General features: G+C 38.1%; 1 protein-coding gene across 1 annotated transcript in view; it reads left to right on the top strand.

The window, feature by feature from the left end:
• Window positions 1-24793, top strand: part of LOC128579348 (cholinesterase-like) — an 83240-nt gene extending 58447 nt beyond the window's left edge. Inside the window, 2 exon segments of the mRNA XM_053581491.1 lie at window positions 15594-15760; window positions 24185-24793. Coding sequence (XP_053437466.1) covers window positions 15594-15760; window positions 24185-24309 — 292 coding nt within the window. The 3' untranslated portion in view covers window positions 24310-24793.

Below are 24793 nucleotides of genomic sequence, written 5' to 3'. Positions count from 1 at the left end.
AGTGGTTGGGATCATCTCTTGGTTCTCTATTCTGTTCCATTCTCTATTCTGTACCTCACTGTTTTTGCTCCAGTACCATTCTGTTCCATACGTCTACCTCACTGTTTTTGCTCCAGTACCAGACTGTTTCAATCACTGTAGATTGATAGTGTAGCCTGAATTCTGGTAATGTTATACCTCCTGATCAATTTTTATTTCTGAGTAGTGTATTTGCTATTCAAGTTTTTCTCTGATTCCATATAAATGAAGTACTGTTTTGTTTTTTTTTTCCCCCAATTTCTTTAATGTATGATGATGGGGCTTTAATAGGGATTGCATTAAATCTGTATATTGCTTTGGGTAGTCTAGACATTTTAACAATGCTGATTCTTCCCAGTCATGAGCATGGTATGTTGGTATGTTTTTCCATTTATTAACATCTTTAGCTATTTCTTTTCTCAGAGTATCATAGTTCTCTTTATAGAGATATTTCACATCCTCTGTTAGATAAATTCGCATATATTTCATCTTCTTTGGCACAACTATAAAAGCATAGAGTTCTTGACTATGATTTCAGCTTGGCTATTGTTAGCATATATAAAAGCTACTGATTTATAAGTAATGGCCTTGTATCCTGAGGTGCTGCTGTATTCCTTGATCGCTTCTAAGAGTTTTGTAGTTGAGTCCCTGGGTTTCCAGGTATAAAATCATATCATCAGTGAAGAGTGACAGTTTGATATCCTCTGTCCCAATTTGGATATCCTTGATTACTTTCTCTTGCCTGATTGCAATGGCTAGAACTTCCATTACTATGTTGAATAGCAATGGAGACAGTGGACATCCTTGCCTAGTTCCAGATCTGAGTGGAAATGTTTTCAATTTTACTTCATTCAGTATGATATTGGCTGTAGGTTTGCTGTATATGGCCTCTATCAGTTTTCGAAATCACCCTTCTAAGCCTATTTTCGTGAGTGTTCTGACCATGATGATCCTCTCAATTGATGCAGAAAAATTTTTTGATAATATTTGTGTATTTTCAGTGACAAGGTCTCACTCTGGCTCAGGCTGTTCAGGAACATGTGAGCTCAGGCAATCACCCTGCCTCAGTCTCTCAGAGTGCTAGGATCTACAGGCATGAGCCACTGCACCTTGCTTTACTGGGTTTTTAAAATTCCTTAAATGCCTCTTTCATTTCTTTAAATTCTATTGTTTATCTCTTTAGTGAATATTTTATTCATGTCCTGATTTTTTTTTAATTGCATTGTGTTGGTTTTCAACTTTCTAGTAAATTTCATTGATCTTACTTGCCATTTAAAATTCTATATATGACATTTCAACAACTTCCTTTTGGTTATGGTCCATCATTAGAAAACTATTGTGATCCTCTAGGAGTGTCATTAAAGTGGTGTGTGTGTGTGTGTGTTACCAGGGTTCTTATACTGGTTCCTTCTCATCTGAAACCTCTTCTCTCAGCTCAAGACAGATAGCTTTGTGGTATGCTATTCTCTTCTGGGAACTCTGTTGCTTAGTGAGCAGAAAAAGAGTACTACTTCAGAAGGTAGCCCAGCAGCAGAGGGGTGGGTGCATTATCAGCTTTTAACACTCCTTCTCTCCTGTGGTGAGAAGGGTTTGTTGCAGGCGGTCAGCACTCACAGCATCAGTGCCTGCTCTTCCCACAGGTAATGTGTGTGTAGTAGGGGAGATGAGCGGTCTGCACACCACTGGTTTGAGTGTTTGCCTGTCCAACTCTGGCAGTGGCAGCATTTTTTGGCACATAGTAGACTAAGGGCTCCCCGTCCAGGTCTGTCACTGGTGGCATTACTCAGGAGCCAGCATTGGCAATTGTAACTCTCACACAGCAGGAACCTGCACCCAGGGCAGTGGGTGAACTCTCTCCCACAGTCCCATGACAGCTCAGTCTGAGCGGTGATTGTCAGGTGGTGGCAGTGGGTGAATTCTTTGCCTGGGCCCCATAGTGGCAGTGGAGATGCTTGTCACCCACATACAGGAGCACAGAGTGCCCTCACTTCCTTCTGAGTTTAGGAAGGGTGATGCTGGTGGCAGCAATGGATATGAATTCTGGGAAAAGGCACCACTCAAGGGATGGAACTAGGACCTCAAAATGGTACCAACAGCATACATGGAATTCACTAGTAAGCATGCTTCAGCTGTGCTTTGTCCCTGGAGCAGTTCCACTGAGCAGTCTGTATTCAGCTCCCTGTGTCAGTGCAGCAGCCTGCTGAGGAAGAAGGGCCTCCCCTGGCTCTGGATGCAATGTCCATGGAAAGTGTGGAGCCCGGGGTCCTCTCCTCTTCCCCTTCTTCACCTGGATGCAATGTACATGGGAAGTGTGGAGCCCTGGGTCCTCACCTCTTCCCCTCCCCACCTGGATGCAATTTCCATGGGAGGTGTGGAGCCCTGGGACCTCTCATCTTCCCCTCCCCACCTGGATGCAATGTCCCTGGGAAGTTTGGAGCCCTGGGTCCTCGCCTCTTCCCCTCTCCACCTGGATGCAATGTCCATGGGAAGTGTGGAGCTGTGGGCCTCTCCTCTTCCCCTCTCCACCTTGATGCAATGTCCCTGGGAAGTATGGAGCCCGGGGTCCTCTCCTTTTCCCCTCCCTAAATGGATTCAATGTCCCTGAGAAGTGTGGACCCCTGGGTCCTCTCTTCCTCCCCTCTACACCTGGATGCAATGTCCATGGGAAGTGTGGAGCCCTGGGTTCTCTCCTCTATCCCCTCCCCACCTAGATGCAATGTCCATGGGAAGTGTGGAGCCTTGGGTCTTCTCCTCTTCCCCTCTCCACCTGGATGCACTGTCCATGGGAATTGTGGAGCCCTAGTCCTCTCCACCTGGATGCAATGTCCATGGGAAGTGTGGAGTTCTGGTCCTCGCCTCTTTCTTCTCTCCACCTGAAAGCAATGTCCATGGGAATTGTAGAGCCTTGGTTCCTCTTCTTTTTCCAATCCCCACCTGGATGCAATGTCCATGGGAAGTGTGGAGCCCTGGGGCCTCTCCTCTTCCCCTCCCCACCTGGATGCAATGTCCATGGGAAGTGTGGATCCCTGGGACCTCTCCTCATTCCCTCCCCACCTGGATACAGTGTCCGTGGGAAGTGTGGAGCCCTGGGACCTCTCCTCTTTCCTTCCCCACATGGATGCAAAGTCCCTGGGAACTGTGGAGCCCTGGGTCCTCTGCTCTTTCCCTCCCCACCTGTAGCAATGTCCATGGGAAATGTGGAGCCCTGGGACCTCTCCTCATTCCTTCCCCACCTGGATGCAATGTCCGTGGGAAGTGTGGAGCCCTGGTTCCTCTCCTCTTCCCCTCCCCACCTTTATGCAATGTCACTGGGAAGTGTGGAGCCCTGGGGCCTCTCCTCTTCCCCTCCCCAACTTTATGCAATGTCCCTGGGAAGTGTGGAACCCTGGGGCCTCTCCTCTTCCCCTCCCCACCTTTATGCAATGTCCGTGGGAAGTGTGGAGCCCTGGGGCCTCTCCTCTTCCCCTTCCCAACTTTATGCAATGTCCCTGGGAAGTGTGGATCCCTGGTTCCTCTCCTCTTCCCCTCCCCACCTTTATGCAATGTCCCTGGGAAGTGTGGAGCCCTGGGGCCTCTCCTCTTCCCCTCCCCAACTTTATGCAATGTCCCTGGGAAGTGTGGAACCCTGGGGCCTCTCCTCTTCCCCTCTCCACCTGCATGCAATGTCCGTGGGAAGTGTGGAGCCTTGGGTCCTCGCCTCTTTCCCTCTCCACCTGGGTGCAATATCCGTGGGAATTTTGGAGCCCTGGTTCCTCTCCTTCTCCCCACTCCACCTGGATGCAATGTCCATGGGAAGTGTGGAGTCCTGGGTCCTCTGCTCTTTCTCCTCCCCACCTGGATAAATGTCCATGGGAATTGTGGAGCCTTGGTTCCTCTCCTCTTTCCACTCCCCACCTGGATGCAATGTCCATGGGAAGTGTGGAGCCCTGGTTCGTCTCCTCTTTCCCCATGTGGATGCAATGTCCCTGGGAAGTGTGGAGCCCTGAGGCCTCTCATATTTCCCCTCCCCACCTTTAGGCAATGTCCATGGGAAGTGTGGAGCCATGGTTCCTCTCCAATTCCCCTCCCCACCTTTAGGCAATGTCCATGGGAAGTGAGGAGCCCTGGTTCCTCTCCAATTCCCCTCCCCACCTTTAGGCAATGTCCATGGGAAGTGTGGAGCCCTGGGTCCTCTCCAATTCCCCTCCCCACCTTTAGGCAATGTCCATGGGATGTGTGGAGCCCTGGGTCCTCTCCAATTCCCCTCCCCACCTTCAGGCAATGTCCATGGGAAGTGTGGAGCCCTGAGGCCTCTCATATTTCCCCTCCCCACCTTTAGGCAATGTCCATGGGAAGTGTGGAGCCCCGGGTCCTCTCCTCTTCCCCTCCCCACCTTTAGGCAATGTCCATGAAAAAAAAAGAGAGAGAGAGAGAGAAGCCAATTTGTTTTGAGTTTTGGATTATTTTATTGTCCATGATTAAGGAAAAGTCTGTCCCCTTATTAAAATAAGTGCTCTAATGCCATTATGTAAAAGGATACTTGAACTTTCCACAGACAATGGAGCTCTAGCTCCTGCAGGATTCATACAATACACCCAGAAGTAACAATTACATTGCCATCACTAGAAAACAAAAAAGGGTCCAAAATAAAGCATCTTCCCGTGTAGAAATTAGGCAAGATGTCAAGATGTCTAAGAAGGCTCATAAACAAAGGAAAGGGAATAGGAAGGAGGGAGGGAAAGAAAGGAGAAGAGAAGAAGGGAAGGAGGGAGATGGAAGAAAGAAAGCAAAGGTAAGAGGGAGAGAGGGAGAAAGAAAAAAAATCTCTGATTTCCTTTAAATTCATCCAGTTTCAAGAGCAGCTCATTTTACAGAGTCGGGGGAGCTAAACATTGTCTGGTGTGCCTCTTTAACTCTCCAGCTAATTATTCAAAACCTTCTGTGCAAACAATGTAGAGGAAAGAAGAAAGAATAATCTTCCAGACCATAAAATCGTTGTTCATCCATCACACCAGCAGTATACTAAACATCTTAGAGATCTTTTGTCTGGCAACACTTTGCCCTTTCAGCTGATGAATAACTGAAAATGTGCAATGCAGACTAATTACTAAAGGGGACTGTGCACTGGGAATCAATTTGTTTTCATGACTCCATCCAACTGCTTTAGTGAAGTATTTAGGAGAGTGGATTAAGTGCACAAACCTCTTTTAAATACTTATTAAGATTTAAATGTTTTCACTAAATGTAGAAAATGCTTTGAAGTGAGTACTCTATTCCCAGTTATAAATTTAGGATTAAAAACAAACTACCTCTTAGCAAAGGGGAAAATGTATTGAAAAAGGTCAACCTTAATTAAAAAGAGAACATATTTTTATGTGTTTAGGGCATTTTTCACTTCATTTTATTTCTTAAATGACTGATAGTACCTGTAAGTCTCTTTGCTATGATTCAGTAATAAAAAAATGCCTAGAGCAAAATAAGCTTCCTAACATCAGAGGTCACTCCACAAGTCTTGCCCTTTTTACGTACAGGTTTTAGTTTGATGTGTTGTTTTTGTTTGTTTGTTTGTTCTCATTCTTACAGGGAACATTTCTTTTTGCTTGGCGTATGCTTTCATAGCACAGATCTGGCCTTTGGTTATGCGAAGGCTGAATCTTCATCCCATATTTTGCATGCCTCCATTTCCTGCACCTGTTAATTATTCTTAATATTTGATGATGATGTATAGTTAAATATATTTCATCTTCCCAGGAGCTATTTAAATGAAGTATAATTTGTTTCTCTTAAAAGTGCTGAAATGAAAATAAATCTTTGTATTCTAGGTAGTTTAGCACATGTGTGCATTTCACCTTTTGGGTAAATGTATTAATGGGACGATACAGGTAACAGAGTTCCTTTGGGATTCTCTCCTTTTGTTTCACTCGTAAAAGCCGCAGGCCTATCTCTCTGTGGGCTTGGGAATGTATTTCAACTCACTTGTGAAGAATGAGAAAACAGTAAACACTTCATAAAGCGTTTGCCCATGGACTGTAATCAAACAGTGTATTTAAACCCAAGAAATCATCACTAGTGAACTTCTGAATGTTCACAGATTTCTATAGTGTGTTATTACAATGTTGTCCCTCTGGATACTCAGATTCCTGCCCAGAAAAACAAACATTATTATTTAGCTAAGAAAACAACAACAGATAATGAATCAGGGGAATTGTTCTCTAATAATTGTTTTTCTCATCTTCCCAGTTTGTGATAGAAAAATCGGGAGATGGGAAGAAGCAGCTAATAAAAGTGAACTAGAATTAGATATATGCATCAGGTAGAATCTAAATTGCAAACAATCTACCTACAAAAATTGCTTTGCACAGTTAAAGCATTATATAGTCCATATTATTTTAATAAAATGAAACTTTCGCCATTATTACATCTTCCAGAAATAAAAGAACATAATTATAAAAACCTCCCTGACAAACTACAGTAAGTCAAGAATGAGGATACAGATGGGCCTTGGAAAATTAAAGTTAAGTTTTAGTTTAAGAGAAACTTACGTGTGGGATGACAGCTCATCAGCTGATGCAGGCTATTAAAGTCAAATGCATTAGTAGTTCAGGGCACTTGAAGAATCAGTGTGATTTTTTCAAGTTTTTAATCTTAGAAGAATGATATTGACTGGACTTTATCTTTTTCCAACTTAACACATAAGAATCAGCAAGCATTTCTTTAGGTCTACTTTATGTCTGAGCATTAAAGTACATATAAGATGTGACTTTCACTAACGTTCAAAATATAATTGTTATCTATATAATTTGGCACAGTTACAATGATTATACTAATATGATATTATAATACCAAGTATAATTTTATATAAATAATATTTTCTTTAATTGCTCTGGGTCTCCCCAATTTTCAAGTTTCAGAATACTCACGCACATATATACCTGTGTGTGTTCATGTTTGGGTGTTTTGTAGACCAAAAGTTTGTGCTCCTCTGAAACTCGCAGGTTAAAATCCCAATTCCCAAGGTGATGATATTAGGAGGCAAGGTTCTTAGATCATTAGGACATGAGGGCACAGGCCCCTGAATGGAATGTTCTTATACCAGAGATCTCAACAGCTCCCTTCTTTTTTCCATCATGTGAGGACACAGCTAGAAAACATGTGTTTATGAACCAAGAAGGCCCTCACAAGATTCCTAACGTGCCAGTGCCTTGATCTTGAACTTCCCAGCTTCTAGAATTGTGGGAAATCAATTTCCATTACTTATAAGGCACCTAGTTTATGGTATTCTATTATTGCATCTTAAACACTCTAAACCAGTGTTGTATATGTGTGTGTCTGTGTACATGTGTAAAAATGTATTTGAAAAATTAATCTTGGAAACTTGTAGAAAACCCTGAAGTTCAATATGAGACATTTCATGAAACAAATCAATCCACGAGATCATAGCCTTGTATTTTAAAAATGGAACCAATTAAATTATTGGTAATGTATTCATAAATTAATACTGAGTTGCTTTAATAGAATTCAGGGGATATTAAACTCATTTTATTTGGGTATGTAATTAAGAATAAATGTTATAATTTATTTAAGAAGGCCTTCTTTGGTCAGTTATAAAGATTGTGCAGATTATTTTTAGAACACTTAATTAAGTAAAATCGATAATGGAACTTGGTCAAATTGAAAAATATGTCACAGTCAGAAAAATGCCTCTAGGAGAAAAAAAAAACTGCTTTGAAATTTGTTTAATGCCCACATTTATGCAAAGAGAAGAGGAAAACATCATCTTAGAAGAAACAGGTTATGTTTACATTTTGTGTAACTTAGTGTCATTGTTTTACTTGTCCACCGGATTTTCCCAAAACAGGTTTTTCTGTGAATTAATGTTCATCATATGATTAAATACAAAGATTAAATTTGTTTACACGTGATGCTGCTTTTTGTTTTCTTTATGTTTATGTAAGTGTGTCAAGACAAGGTGGTGTGAGGTGACTGTCTACACCTCTAACCCTAGCACTTTGTGAAGCCAAGGCGGGAGGATCCTTTGATGCCAGGAATTAGAGACCAGGCTAACTCCCCCCCCCAGAGTTAGCCCACGTCATGTCAGTGCAAAACACCCCTGGCTACCAAGTCGGTTCAGATTTCTGACACTAGTTACAAAGTAGTCACTCACTACAAAAAAATAAAAATAAAAATAATTGGGTATAGGAGCACATGCCTGCAGTCCCAGCCACTTGGGAGACTAAGGCAGGAGGCGTGAGCCCCGGAGTTTGAGGTTGCTGTGTGATATCATGATGCCACTGTACTCCTGCCTGGGCAGCAGAGTGAGATCCCGTTTCCAAAATAAATAAACAAATAAGTCAAAATAAGAGAAGTCGCTTATGAATATTTTCATTTCTCTGCCACCACTACTAATCAGGGTAACAACCGAATGTACCCTTTTAATTTTACTTTGTTTAATATTGCCTAATTGGTTCCTAATTTTTCCTAAAGGTACTAAATCTTCACCTCTCACTCTGTCATTGTAGACTCTTTAGGCATAGATTATATTTTATCTATCTATTTATTTATTTATTCATTCATTCATTTATTGAGACAGAGTCTTACTCTGTTGCCCAAGGTAGAGTGCTATGGCAACATAGCTCGCAGCAACCTTAAATGCCTGGATTTGAGTGATTCTCCTGCCTCAGCCTCTCTAGTAGCTGGGACTACAGGTGCCTGCCACAACACCAGCTATTTTTTCTATATTTTAGTAGAGATGGGGTCTCACTTTTGCTCAGGGTGGTATCAAACTCCTAACTGAGGTGATTCACCTGTCTTGGCCTCCCAAAGTGCTAGGATTACAGGCGTGAGCCACCATGCCTGGCTATGGTCTCTCCCCTTGCCACACACAACCGCAGGAAAGGAAAGTTTATCAGACTGCTCCTCCACGCATTTGCCTTTTGACAAATTTTCTTGAATATATAAATTTTATAAAATATAATTTAAAAGACAAAATGCCTAGACCACAGAGCACACCTATGTGGGGCTGACTTGTAACTGAGATGTTACCACTCAGTCGTCCTTGGAAACTGTAATCACATGCCTTCTTTCTGACCGTTCTGTTATTGTTAAAATGCAAAGGGATCTGGAAATATTTATATCAACTGACTGAGTCCTTGATCCAGCGGCCCCAGCATTTTGCAATTGGTGATCTGTTGAAATGTATACATTCCATTCTGGTTTGTTTTGCTTTGTTTTTAAGCCTGGTCTGGTATGATGAATCAAGTAGAAAAATCTTTACATATTCTTTTTTTTTTTTTTTTAATTGTTGGGGATTCATCGAGGGTACAATAAGCCAGGTTACACTGATTGCAATTGTTAGGTAAAGTCCCTCTTGCAATCATGTCTTGCCCCCATAAAGTGAAATCTTAACTTGGATAATAATGTGATGAGCCACTGCCTTTAGCTGGTTCAGATACATCATTTCAGTGACATCCATTTTCCGATCGTAAACAGGAAGTGTATACTTTGGAGAAGACACTTTGTTTCTCAGCACACCACCAGGCAGCCTACAGGCATGTTTCACCTAAAGCCTTCTCCTGTGATGACTTGATGATTCATCAAGGATCCCTCCCAGCTGCCCCTGCTGCATGGCTCTGATGATGAGCAGCCGGAGTTGGGAGAGGGGCAGCCTTCTCTTCCCTATGGCCTCTGGATTGGCTGCTTTGCCCTGTAACATGGAGAGCTCAGCGCTCCAGATACTGAAGAAGCTTGCCCAATGGGCTCAGTGGTACTGGAGACGCCAGCCTTCCAGAAACCAAGAACAAAACCCTTATCTGAGCCTCAGATGGGGGAACTAGCCGGTTTTCTAATAATGTTTGCTGTCTGCCTCCGGGGAAAGATATGGGGAGAAAAAAATCATCTCGTACAATATTAATATTTAAAAAGTAACTGGATTTTAAAGACTTGATTTAAAAATAGAAGATGTCCCCAGTCTTTGGATATAATCACACATGGCTGTGGGGTCGTCCTCGAACCAAAGGAGGCCAGGAGGGAGGCCAAATGTGTCTCAACGCTTCTCTCCCCATTGAGTTCTTTTTCCTAGATAAAAAGTTTTTTAGTCTGAGCAAATGCTCTACAGTGATGCAGTCCTGATAGCCATTACACTCGGGAGAGGGCATAAGACAGGAGGAAGTAACCGTCAGTCGGAAGCACAGCCCATTCCTCCCATTTTTCCCAGTCACGTGTGGATGTTATTTAAAACAGTGTCTCTGGGTGTTCCCCAAATCCAGCTGGTCCGCCGGCCCAGGTTCCATATTTGCACATCAGTTGATTGAGAGAAGGGAAGTTAGACGAGCCATTTGAGGTTTTAGAGAATTCAGTTTTGTTCAGATTTCTGAACAGGAGTTAGCAATAATGCTCATTTATTTCCTTTCCTTCTCCCTTTCCTTCATCCCCCACCGTGAAAATCAGCAGTGACCCCAAGTCATACACTGGACCCAGTGCCTGCTGGGTCAGGACTGTGGGTTTCTTGTTCACACCTGTGTTGGTGCTCAATGCAGTGTAGACGTGTTTCAAAATAAAACATGATTGTGTAAAAATAAATAAATGTTAAACTTGGAAAGTAAAATTTAGTGTACAGGTGAGGCACTGTACTCCTTGATTTTTTTGGAAGACTCCACACACACGTTATTTCCTATTGTTTTGGCCAAAACACTTCCCCCCCACCCCAACAACTTCATGCTCACTCTTCTCCTCCTTTAAGTCTAACTTAAAAGTTCCTTTCTTACTACTTACTTCCTTTCTACTTATCACAAAGCTCCCCTCTGCAGAGTTAGCCCAAGTCATTTCAGTGCAGAATCCCCCTGGCTGCCAAGTCGGTTCAGATTTCTGACACCAGTTATAAGTTTGGGGTCTTCACGGCTACTTTCCCATCAGACTAGCCAGACTGGCTGCCTATAAATTCAGAGCCCAGGGGCCTCCCACAGGTTTGATAATTCACTACAACTACTGATAGAAGTCCGGAAAAAAAATGGTTAAATAACAGCAAAAGGATACAAATCAGAACCAGCCAAGGAAAGAGACTCATCGATTGGGATTTTAAACTGTGAGGCTTCCAAATGTTCAGTCTCTCTCTCCTCACAGACCCGTCACTCTCACAGGGTCAACTGTGGCCATGAACACAGGGGTATGGCCAAACCAAGAAGCTCTCCTGAGCTTTGTGTCTGGAAATCGTGTTGGGGTTTTCTTACACAGGCATGATAAATTGATTCATTACTCATGCGGTGGAAATAAATCTTCAGACCCATCCCTACCCTAGAGACCGGGCTGCTAAAGGTTCCTAATGTCTAGTCCTATAGTTGGTCTCTCTGGAGGGCCAGTGTTCACTCTCTAATTGTTAGGGTAGCCTGCCTCATCCTGAATCATCTTATTATTAGACTGAACTATCAGATGCCCACCATAAGGCCCATTGTTAGCGTAAACTTTCAGGTACCATGTGAGATTCCAAAGGTTTACAGGTTACTTGGCAGAAACCAGGGACAAAAGCCAATCAAATCTCTTATTAGGCTCCTCCTGCTAACCCTCCCCACATACACCGACACTTACTGTCCGTTTCTCATACCCTCATTCCCCGTTTTACCATTATCTTCAACACCTGTTGCTGTCTAACATATTACAGATTTTCCTTATGGATACTCTCTATTATTTTTCTCATTGCGTAAAAATTGCAAGGTACAGAAATTTCTACTTTGTCTTTGTTGAACCTCTTGTCATTCTCATGTCTTTGATACCAGGAACTCAACAAATATTGCTTGAAACAATAAATTAATTCATATATGAGTCTATGACTATTTTAACATTTAAAAAATATATATATTACAATGTTTCCTCCCAAAGCTTCTAATGACAGTGATATATTTCTGCTGGCCTTTCAATTGATAATTACTAACTAAAGCTTCATTTTATCAGATTTAAAAAAACATTGAAATATTGAAACTTTACCATATTTTAAGATACATTGACAAATAATATTGATTTCAAAATTACTATATAGCTTACTTTAGGAATCAATGTCTGAATTTATAACCAAAAGGGATCTTATTTCCTGTGTTAGGATTGGGTAGGCCAGACCGGGATCCTATCATCCCAAGGAAAACTTATTTGTGAAATTAGAGGCATGCTTCTTATTCATGACAAGACATCTTAAGGCATTTAAAATTTTCTTCTTTTAATATGTTCATAAAATCAGTTGTCAAATATGTGAAAAGTGGGTGATTTTCTGTAACACAGATGTTAGGGAAAGAAGCCTTGTGACCTTTTTGTTAAACAATGTGTTTAAAACCTCTCAAGCCTACCTAAGATTAAAATTTTAGCAGATAATCTTTAGGCAATTTCACATATCGAAAAGTAGGAAAAGAATCTGATAGTAAAAATAGAGCATAGATTTCTTCATTTTGTGGGATAGAGGTATTATTACTTTAAAATATTATGTGACAAGAACAGAAAATGTTTTTGAGAAATAAGAAAGTCAAGAGGTTTCAATTTACCTTATAATTTTGAGATCAAAATCAGATAGCACTTTGGAAAGGTGTAGCTGGGAAGTATGTTATGTTTCTAAGTTTTTAATTGATACAGATAAGAAGAGAATTCTGTTTCTTGTTATATTTTAATATCTGGGGAAGATTTTCTCAAATTATAAAGTATTCCTTCATTCCAATATCTATTTCAATCATTTTTTGAAAACTTTATCTACATCTATAGGGTAAGGAATTCGATTATCTCTAAATTATAATTGAAATGTTGTAAGTTATTTCATAGGACAACGTTTGTTAAATGAACACTAACAGTGTCATTAGTGCTTGGCTCTTGGACTCAAGTACAAGTCATTCCGTTTAAGCCACCATCTGTAGACGCCAGAGAGGAATGTGCAGATAAAATGGGACCATGGGTAAATTAGAATGGAAGTGTGCAATTCAGGAACATAAGAATCGCTGTACCAAATCAGACCAATGGTTTCTCCTGGTTTATTATCCAGCCTCTAGCAGCTGTATTTGTTAGTATTTAAAGCTTTAAAGGAAAGAAAAAAGAAGACATAATTTACCTAGATGAGTGTGCCATCTGTGATCTGGAGAAATTTTCTTCCTGACCTCTTTTCAATAGTCCCCTAAAGCAGAAGGCTTCAGTCCTGCTAGGACATTGGTTTAGCCTGAATAGCTCTGGTTATTAATATTCGTATTAAATCATCCAATTGCTACATAAAATCAACTGGTCCATCAGGAAACTATTTATCTACAAAGCTCCTCAATTCATGGTTGAGCAAGTCTATGATAAAATATGAAATCCTGGTGCTCATTCAATACAAGTTCTTATGACAAAATTGGTCTCTAGATAATCATTCTGGAAGAGTATCTACATCTCTTTCCAAACACTACTGAATTTAGAAACTTTGGGGAAAAACCTTTACCAAATTTCTATCTATTAATAGTCTAAAAAAGCTATTTGAATGATGAATAATTTTATGCAATGAAGTTTTAAAAAGTTCAACTAAAGATTTTTCTCATATGTTTTTACTGAAGGAAGACTGAATTAAGAGAAAAAAATGAATTGTTTTTCTTATGGCTTTAGTCTTTTGTTTGTGATAGAAATACCTGAAACTGCTTTATAGTATCTTAATTATTCTATATACAACCTTCATATTAATATTTCTAAAACATTATGTTGACAATAACAATTTAATCAAAAGTCTTTCAAGGATGGTAAGTGCATACAAGTTCAAGTCAAAACCAATTTCCTAGGATGTCAGATCTTAAGGTAATAACACTAAAATCCTAAATCTATAACTCTAAAAGTATCTCCTTCTATCCTAGAATCCACAAACACTAGATTCTTGATCATTTTTGAAATAAGAAGCAGACTCATTATTAATGCCTGTGCTAATTCTATCCTCTTTCCCCAGATCTCTCAACTTTTCTTTCTGGTTCATTTCCTTATTTTCTTTCCTTCCCTCAGTCAGACTCTCATTCCTCAGGCAATTTCCTTCCTGGTATGCAGTGATTGATCTTTCTTCTGACAATTTGACAATTTGTAGTGCCCTGGTTAGACTTGGCTCAGGTTATCTTATATTGTTGGTTCTCTGTTTATGAGTGTTCTCAATTTTACATTCTGTGAGAGAAACTGTGTCCCATATACACTTTTTTCTAATTTCAAGGGCCCCCGATCAGCATCCACCTCATAATAATAACAAAAAGCTATATTATAGTAAAATACATAGACTTGTCAGTGACTACTTAGAGCCACGTTAAGAAACTCTTTTAGTTTCTGTAACCTTAGTATAGTCTATTATTGAGTGTTTCCAAGGCATAAAGGAACCCAAAATTATAAATATCTAAAATATAGAGTCAATTATTATTGACTTAAAAGTCACAACAATAAATATGGGAAATATCATCAAGAATAATATGAAGGTTCTGACTGGTCTTAGATACAGGAGATTTTGGAATAAAGAAATTTTATGCAGAAGTAATAGCTGTAGCAAAGGCAGGGAGGAAGATAAAGGAGGCATTAGTTGGGAATGACTAATCAGGAAAATCTCTGAGGCTTGGAGCACTGGCTCATACCTGCCTGCAATCCTGGCACTTTGGAAGGCTGAGTTGGGAGGATTGCTTTGAGCCCAGGAGTTTGCTCTTGAGTTTGAGTTTGAGCCCACTCCACCCTGGGCAACAGAGTATGACCCCATCTCAAGAGATAAATAAATAAATAATAAAATGTCTGAGAATAAATTTGAAAATGAGGTAACACCACATTCGTTAACTTTAAACTCAGTGGGTGAATTATTGAAGTATTTTTAAATGATACACAGAATTACAAGAATGTAAGATGAAGTAACGGTGAGGCAGAAAGCAGTTTCTTTGAGGGAGGATGTTATTACACAGTATGGATGTGTGTAATCAGTCTGAAACACAGGCAGTGTAGATAAGAGCATATGGAATGAAATACAAGTAAAGGATACTGAATAGATGGCATTTTGTGCATTATTAGAAGATGGGGCCAAGGCTAAGAGACGAAAAGAAAAGAAAAGCAATATTTCCCATTGTTTAAGTGTGAATGAAGGAGGAATATTTTCTTGAAATAAAAATGTGGCTTCTTCCTGTATGTTAAGTAGCGATGTATGTAACAAAATGATCTTTAAATTTCGATTCCTACAATCTTTTCTTTTTTTTTTTGTAGTGACAGAGTCTCACTTTATAGCCCTCAGTAGAGTGCTGTGCCTGCCACAACGCCCGGCTATTCTTTTGGTTGCGGTTTGGCCAGGGCCGGGTTTGAACCCACCACCCTCGGTAAAGGGGGCCGGCGCCTTACGGACTGAGCCACAGGTGCCACTCCGATTCCTACAATCTTAACTAACATAGCACATCAGGGTACTCAGACCTGACGCCAGGGTTGATATCATCAACATGTATCTGTTTTTCCCTAAAAGCGTTCATTAACAGTTTTATAGAATAATATTCTTTTTTAATCTAACATTGATTTCAATATAATGATAATATTATTTATTTATTATCTCATTTATTTAGAAATTATTTATTATTAAATAGTATTTATTTATTATCTCATTTATTTAGAAATCCAAATGGAACGCAGAACAATAGCACACGATGGCCAGTCTTCAAAAGCCCTGAATATAAATATCTGACCTTGAATACGGAGTCATCAAGGATATTCACTAAACTGCAAGCTCAGCACTGCCGTTTCTGGACACTTTTCTTCCCCAAAGTCTTGGAAATGACAGGTGTGTGTTTTCTTTCTTTTTTTTTTTTTTTTGTACAGACAGAGTCTCACTTTATGGCCTTCAGTAGAGTGCTGTGGCCTCACACAGCTCACAGCAACCTCCAACTCCTGGACTTAAGTGATTCTCTTGCCTCAGCCTAGGTGTGTGTTTTCTAATGGATGGTTATTTAATAGATATGTGGGTGATGTAAAAGAAGAAAAAAGCAGCCTATCTAAGGCACCTGGTAATGTTAATACAGGAATCTTTGACTTTACACTTACCAGATTCCAATGAGTGTATCATTTTATTAACATTCCTCCAGCTTCTCCATCAGCAGCACTGCTGTAGTTAAGTAAGGGAACTAAAATATAAATTTTCCCCTGGAGGAACCTAAACTATAGTAGGGGATTTTAAGGAAGGCCCTACTGTTATTCGGATGATTTTTATGGATTTCATGGATAAATGGATAAAGAAATATATGAAATAGACATATATAACCAAAACATAGATATCTAAAAATAGATGAAAACAATATGTTGATAAATAACAGAATCCTTGGTTTCTAGAGAGAAGAGAACACCTGATTTAAATGTTAAAAACATAGTCCAAATGGAAAAAACTCCAAAGCCTAAATATTTAAAAAATGTAATCCAAATATTTCTAAATATTCTGAGCTTGAGAAGATTCATCTAAGAACGTGTATCTATATATATATTACATAATATCATAAAAATACTAATTTAGTTGTTTAATTTTCAGGAAGTGGTTTCTTACAAGGATGTAAGTAAATATTATGAAAATTAGTTCAGATTATTATATTATCTTAATATCCATTTTTAAGAATAATTTTAATAAAGTTGAGTAATCAAAAACATATTGTCTTAGTCTTATCTGAGAAAAATGACATACATCTCCAGTTGACTGCCTAATTTTAAAATGCCCAGCTGTTTATATCCCATGTGGATCCTTAAGTCTATTTACTACTTATGTTTTCCAAATAAAACTAATTGACTTTCAATCATCAGACATATTGCTGGCCAGTCCCTCCAGAGTTTTCCCATCACAGTACTTTGTAATTTTCAGGGTATGTTTTAGACATTACAACATAATAGATGTTTTTAGTCTCTAGAGAAGTCTGGAGTTAGTTTCAGGCAATTATGGACATCTCAGAGATACATTTGATTGTTAAATATGCCTTTTGATTATCAGACATTACTCACCAAAAGTATAATTATGTATGCCACATGTTTGGGAAATGTTTCTGATACACCAGTGCTCTGTAAATTACCAAATGTTCCGTGACAAGACAGACATCCAGAGATGGGCCTGAGTGTTCCACGCTGGAGCAACAGGGCATTTTGTGGGTCCTGCAGATGTGAATAACAATGAAGTAACTCATTTCATCTCCCAAAGAGATGCCATTTAACATATTACAGACTGCAGAATCTTCTTTTAAAATTTTCTTAAATAAGATGGTCATAATTTGAGAGAAAATAGTGGATGATTTTAAATGACTCATTTATAACAAGTCAAACTAAGTCCTTGAGATGTATTGCTATTTATGCCTTGATAAAATAAAATTTGAATACCAGAAAATGTACTTCTAAAATATCTCCATTTCGAGTTACTTACAATCCATAGAGCAGGGTGAAACATAAACTCCAAAGTTTGGGGCCAGCTTTTGCACATGCTGTACAATGCCAAACACATTTCTAGCTTAAGCGAAACGGAGCAATATGGAGACAGTGCACCTACCTCTGGGCATGCACCATGCTCGGAGTGAGCTCCAGTGCATCTTGACAACATATTATTTCTCAAAAAATTCTCCCACAAGAGTCTTTATATTAGATATATTTTCTAATTTCAAAGTAAATGTAAAATATAATTGCTGCTACCTATGAATCCAGCTGCAGCACGGCAGACCATGAGTCCCCCTGCCTGGAGTTTACCCAAAGTCAGGGGTTTGGCAGACAGAGTGGGTGAAGGCTCTGTAAGTTGTACACACACTGTGATTTGACCGAGAGACTGTATCAGCTGCTCCTGAGGCTAACAGGTGCTCCTGAGGCTAACAGGTGCCGTCTACAGCCCAATACTCAAGGCTTTTATTGGTGGCCTTGGGGGCGTGTGTACACAAGGTGCAAAGTGAAAAGGTAACAGTTTCATGTTTCAATTAAACAGACAGTTCTTTGCTCAAGGAAGAAAACTGTCAGTCTGGAGGACAGAGGAGCACTAAACTACAGAGCAAAGAATATTATGGGTAAGATTTAAAGAGGGAACGTGACAGCCCACAGGTTATATACCTGCTGCTACAGGATAGTTCTCAGTTCCTTTCTAGTGTTATTTATATCCTGTCTCTAAGGTGCTGCTGTCTACCTAGACATATCCAAGACTATTTTCTCATCTATTCTACTGGACAGTCCATCCCCCTACACCCCCAAATCCGCCCACCCCAGCCACCTTAGCCGTGCATCACAGCAGAAGAGCTGAAACTCAGGGCCATAACCCGCAAAAGATCTAAGGGAAGCCAGCCTACACTAGCTCTCACCCACACATAATTCAAATAAATTTATCCTTAAGACTTGTTTGAACACACACTTTCCTAGCACTTCACTTTCAGACTGTACTTGAGCATACGCCTGTGCTGTTATTGCATGCACCTGCTTCAAATGTTACCAAGCCAAATTTTCACGAAGAGGACATCTGCACAATATCTCCTCCTTATTCCAAAAAAGAAAGTTACAGAAATGACTCTTTAGTAAAGTACCACAAGAATGGAAAAGCAAGTATCCAGTGTACTCAATAATGATATAAAACCAATATGTGAACAACTACATGCCCACAAGAGAGAAAAACATAATTAAATTCAAGTGAGGGGGTGGAGGGAGGAGGAAGAGGGGAGGAAAGAGGAGAGAAGGTCATTGGTAAGATGTTACCTAATAGGCACAGTGTGAGGGGTGTACCCCGCATCCCCCTGGGTGAAGGGCTTAACTGCAACTTGGACTTTAACAAACTCAAATCATGTAACCTAATCATTTGTACTCTCATATTAATCTTATTTGTACTCTCATATTAAATTTAAAAAGAGAAATGGCAGGGCGGCGCCTGTGGCTCAGTCCGTAGGGCGCCGGCCCCATATACCGAGGGTGACCGGTTCAAACCCGGCCCCGGCCAAACTGCAACCAGAAAATAGCCGGGCGTTGTGGTGGGCACCTGTAGTCCCAGCTACTTGGGAGGCTGAGGCAAGAGAATCACTGAAGCCCAGGAGTTGGAGGTTGCTGTGAGCTGTGTGAGGCCACAGCACCTCTACTGAGGGCCATAAAGTAAGACTCTGTCTCTAAAAAAAAAAAAAAAAGAGAAATGGCAGGGTCTCCTAAAATACAGTTAGGTAGTGGGAACAGTGCCCAGGACAATGGAAAGCTCATAAGAGAAGATACTGCCCTAAATCTTGATATGAATGCAACATGAAGAGAAGCCAGATAAGCAGGAACCAGAGATGAAATATTTTGTGGATAATAATAAGGATTTTAAATTCTATCTTTAGCAAAGTCATTTAGTAATTTTAAATGGGCCACTGACATTTTCTGGTGATTGATTCATAAAAGTATTAGTTTTCACCGAAAAATAGAGTTTTTTCTACATAGTCTCTTTAGCATTTTTTATTTATTTATTTATTTTTGCAGTTTTGGCCTAGGCTGGGTTTGAACTTGCCACCCCTGGCATATGGGGCCAGCGCCCTACTCCTTTGAGCCACAGGTGCTGCCCTCTCTTTAGCATTTTTAAGAGTAATACATGCTATCAGTGTAATAATTAGTTTTCGGAAGTAGTGCCATTCATCCAAACAGTTGCTTTCGTTTGTTAATTCGTTTCTATTAGAAACTTAATAGCTTCTCTTTTATTTATTTTAGTCATATTGTATATTTTATTTATATTTATTGTATTTATTCTTTAAAATTATTCTAAGATGGCTTTGTCTTATTTCATTATGAAAGTATTTAACAATAAATATGACTTGGAATATAAATTTGGAAATATCCCACAAATCTGCATACAGAGTTAAACCCTGAACAGAAAAGGGGTAGGGACACCAAGTCCTGTGCTGTCAAAACCCACATACAACATTTGACTCCCTCAAAACTTAACTACTAATTCCTTCTCTTGAACAGAAGCCTTACTGACAAATAGTTGAGTTCCACATATTTTGGATATGTATTTACTTACTGTATTCTTACAAAAAATTAATCTAGAATAAGAAAATGGTATTGATAAATCATAAGGAGTCAGAAATATATTTACTATTCATGAGATGAAAGTGGGTTATCATAAAGGTCTTCATTCTTGTTGTTTTTATAAGGAGTGGGCTGAGTAGAACGGGGAGGGGCTGGTCTTGTCTGGGGAGGCAGGAGAAACAGAAGGTAATCCACATAAATATGGCGGTGCCTGTGGCTCAAAGGAGTAGGGTGCCGGCCCCATTTACCGGAGGTGGCGAGTTCAAGCCCACCCCTGGCCAAAAACTGCAAAAAAAAAAAAAAAAAGGAACAGAACAGCCCAAAATCCTATTTTTCAAGGACCAACTTTGTATATACTTTTTTTTTTCTTCTAAAATATGTGCAATTGTAAGTTTGCTTTGCCCTTACATGAAGAAATTTGCTTTGGGGAAATTTTTTCTTTAAATATTTCCATACATCTGTGCATGTGTTGTGAATGTTCACACACTATCTTAACTATTAGAAAAACCTTCTGTTTATATATCGGTATGATCATTCGATGTAAATTGTTATTTTATAAAAATAGATTGCACAACTTTCTTATTGTAAAAAATAAAAACGTGAGGACTTTTTTGGGACATGGTAATTAATTTAACACTTTTCAAAACACTTTTTTTTTGGCAAAAGGTAAAATCATCTGTCTGTAAGTTTAAATATTTTTAAAATCTACTAAGCCCTTACTATGTAGTTATATAAATAAAGTTCTAAATATCCTTTTTTTATATCTGCTCTATTTTTATTCCAAAAATAATATGAATGAGACGCTTTTATTTATGTTTGTGCTACATATTGGCTCCCATTCTTTTACTTTTCCCTTTTCTGTATTAGTCAATGTTACGTACGCTATTTAAAAGCCATAAGCTAAGGGCAAAGGATAATTAGATTTGCTCCATTGTTACTATTATAAACAAAAAGAAACTTTTTCGTACATATCATTATATTATATCACCATTATAGAGTATGAATAAAGAGAACCTTGTATATATTCTTTCTATAAGAACTGAGAAAGGACTATCAATTGATTCACAATTTTCCTTTATAAAAATTAATTAAAATCATAATATATTTTACTAATCATTCTATTTTGTTGACAGTGTCCAAAACACAAAATATTACCAACAAGAAAGAAGATAAAATAATAATAATACTGCTAAGATCATTTATTATAATTTAAATTATTTCTAAAACAAATTAAAAGGTAACGAGGGTTAATCTAATTGAATAAAATGTTACTTCAATATTTGATGAGATTGATCAATATTTGAGGGTGGAATTTAGCATCAACCCCCTACTTTCTAGTTGTCATTTCTACGCATTTCCTTTTCTTCTCTCAGTTAATCAGCATTTTAATCTTTTTATCTTTTCTCACAAGAAATATTTATACTCAGGCAATATTAATCAATGTTCATATGACCATCCCTACATTTGTGAACTTTGAGACACCAGTGGCGTGAAAAGAGACATTTTATGGCAGGGTTAAGGTTACAGTCTAGGACACTCACATTATTTAAACATTACATTTCTGTTCTAAGATATAATTATGTTGTAATAACTGTTGAAAAACTTTTGCTTTAGCAATATACAAGCCAATATACAATTAAAGAAAAAAAATAAAGTAAGGAGCAGGGGAAGGAGAAAAACTTCTAATTTGGGATTTGATTTATTTCATGGGATTCAAAACTTTTATTTTCTTCTTTATTTGGTGTATTCACTTCCTCCAGATTTTGTTAAAAATAATTAAACGTTTTATGTTTTATAATCTCTATCATTGACTATTAGTTCTACAGGAGAAGAGAACTCAGATTTATAAAGTGTGTACTAAAAAGTGTTTTAAAAACACTAAATTGTATAGACATCTGATTATGACATATAGAAAATAAATCTACATTTATATGACTAAGTGGATTTTGTATCATTTCATGAACAAAAAAATAAGATTTTTTCTATAATAAAATTCATGATCTAAATGATGACTACTAATAATTTTTGCTATATAATATTTTTGTTTTTTCCTGAGCTTTAGAGTTGTTATTTTGTGTATCAAGACAATATTTAATTATAATTTTAAAAGATCATAAAACTGAATAATTTGGCATTCTAGTTAACACTTTTCTTCCACATGTAATAGTTTTTGACCCTTTATAAAAGTTCAATTATTCATAAAAAATTATAGTCATTAACCTTTTTAAAGGCCCTTTTTATTTAAAAGTGGGATATTTTATATATATTTTCAAATATTGGTTCAATGTTCAAGCATTTGGAATGTTTCAAACCTAAATATACCCTAAATTACAAAGGCTATTTCAATGGCTATGCAAAAGTTTTAAATATTTTGATTTCCATATAAACTTAAAATGAATCACTGATGCTCCAAATTAATATCTTACAAGATTGCAATTAAGTTTAAAGTGTATATTATTATAAAAATAATTGCAAGTTCCTATTTTTAGGGTACTTGAAATTACTTAAAATTTTGTTTTTAGTTTAGTGACTATAGCTTAATATAGTATAAGTTTTAAAAGAGAACCACAAGTGTATAAAATGCTTATAGACTTAAATGATTTAAACCATTATCTAACCTTATGATATATATTTATATAAATACTAGAAATATATGTCTTAAAAGTTTGTAATTTTATAGTCTCTATTGCTGACACACTATATTCTTTAATATAGTATAGTTTTAAGTAAAACAGGCTTTCAGGGTTCTTGAAGGATTTAGGCCTTTTTTAGTTTACTGCCTCACATTATTTCTGGCTAATCACTTCTTTATCCAGATTCATACATATACTTTGCAAACTGGTAGAAGCTGAGATTGTTTTAGTCACGTTTATACTTTACCAAGCAGTTAAGAAACTGCATGGTAGGTGACTGAAACAAAGAGTAAGCATTGTTTGGAATTAAAATACACTTTAATTAGGGAAAAATCTATATAGAATGACAACTACAAAGTTATCCTTATGCCTTAGTAAACAACACAGGCCTCCTGTGTTTGTGAGTTTGCATCCATGGATTCAATCAACTGCAGATTCAGAATATTAGATTAAAAAATTTCATCTATGCTGAGCACATACAGACTTTTTTCCTTGTCAGTATTCCCTACACAATATAAAATAACAACTATTTACATAGCATGTATATTATATTAGGTTAAATGATTTGGGGGATGTTTTAACATATTCAGGAGAACGTGCATGTGTTACATGCAGGTGTTATGCCATTTCATATCAAGGACAAGAGCAGCCAGGGATTCTGGTATCCGTGACAATCCCAACACCAATTTGCCATGGCTCCCAAGGGTCAACTGTATTCATATAAAATTTTCATCAGAAGTAACATACTGCTATATAATTATGTCCGTGAATGAGATGCATTTAATTAAATTTTTGTTATGTTAAAGGGGGGGAATAAAAGAAGGTGATATCTGGGTGGTGACTGTGGCTCAAAGGAGTAAGGTACAGGTCACATATATCGGAGGTGGTGAGTTCAAACCCACCTTCGGCCAAAAATTGCAAAAAAAAAAAAAAAGAAAAAAAAAGAAAGTGATATCTATTGTAGTACCTTCTTGGAAACTAAAGAAAAATATAATAAAATATAATTTTACACGAGGTAATATATGAGCTATCTTTTTGTATATTTACATACAAATATATATTTCATACATGTATTCCCTATATATTTCATACATGTATACTATTTGTATTTTATACAATATGTAAACATTTATTAAAAGTCTTTCAGGGAGAGAGGGAAGTTGTTAAATGAACAATGAAGAAGAAATGAAACATAAAAAATTGGGCAGCTCCTGTGGCTTAGTGGGTAGGGCGCTGTCCCCATATACGGAGGGTGGTGGGTTCAAACCCAGCCCCAGCCAAATTGCAACAAAAAAATAACTGGGCGTTGTGGCAGGCACCTGTAGTCCCAGCTACTTGGGAGGCTGAGGCAAGAGAATCGCCTAAACCCAGGAGTTGGAGGTTGCTGTGAGCTGTGATGCCATGGCACTTTACCGAGGGTGATAAAGGGAAACTCTGTCTCTACAAAAAAAAAAAAAAAAAAAAACAGAAAAAATTTACTGTGAAGTGTACTTGGAGAAACTGACATCTGTAATCAAATTTATTTTTCAATTAATGTAAACAGAAATTAAAATTTAGATTAATGCAACTTATTCCATGTTTTACAGGAAATATTGATGAAGCAGAACAAGAGTGGAAAGCAGGATTTCATCGCTGGAGCAATTACATGATGGACTGGAAAAATCAATTTAACGATTACACTAGCAAGAAAGAAAGCTGCGTGGGTCTCTAATTAATAGATTTACCCTTTCTGGAATCTGTACTTTCCTGTAGATTAAGGTAAAAATATCAGTAGCTCTCTCACATACCTAGTAAGAAAGCTATTATATAGCTGAAACAGTAATGCCAGAGGATAATATTGATCACAGCTGAAATAGTAATGCCAAAGGATAATATCGATCACTCACACTTTCTCTTAGTATTTCACTCAGCATGTCAGAACCCAATGGCTATAACATGTTTCATTAAATTTCACAATATAAAGTTCAACAGTTAATTATATGCACATTAAAATGGCCTCTTGCTTCAATCTCTTCTCTTTTGAATAACTTTAAGTTTTTCTATTTCTTTTGTTGTTTCTTCTAAAAATGATCAGTGTTCTTTTAGCAGGGCATTGTGGTGGGCACCTGCAGTCCTAGTTATTTGGAAGGCTAAGAAAGGAGAATCGCGGGAGCCCAGGAGTTTGAGGTTGCTGTGAGTGATGATGGCACCATGGC

The sequence above is a fragment of the Nycticebus coucang genome, unplaced genomic scaffold (genome assembly GCF_027406575.1).
Source record: "Nycticebus coucang isolate mNycCou1 unplaced genomic scaffold, mNycCou1.pri scaffold_46, whole genome shotgun sequence".
NCBI lineage: Eukaryota > Metazoa > Chordata > Mammalia > Primates > Lorisidae > Nycticebus > Nycticebus coucang.
This window is presented reverse-complemented; position numbering and strand designations above follow the sequence as displayed.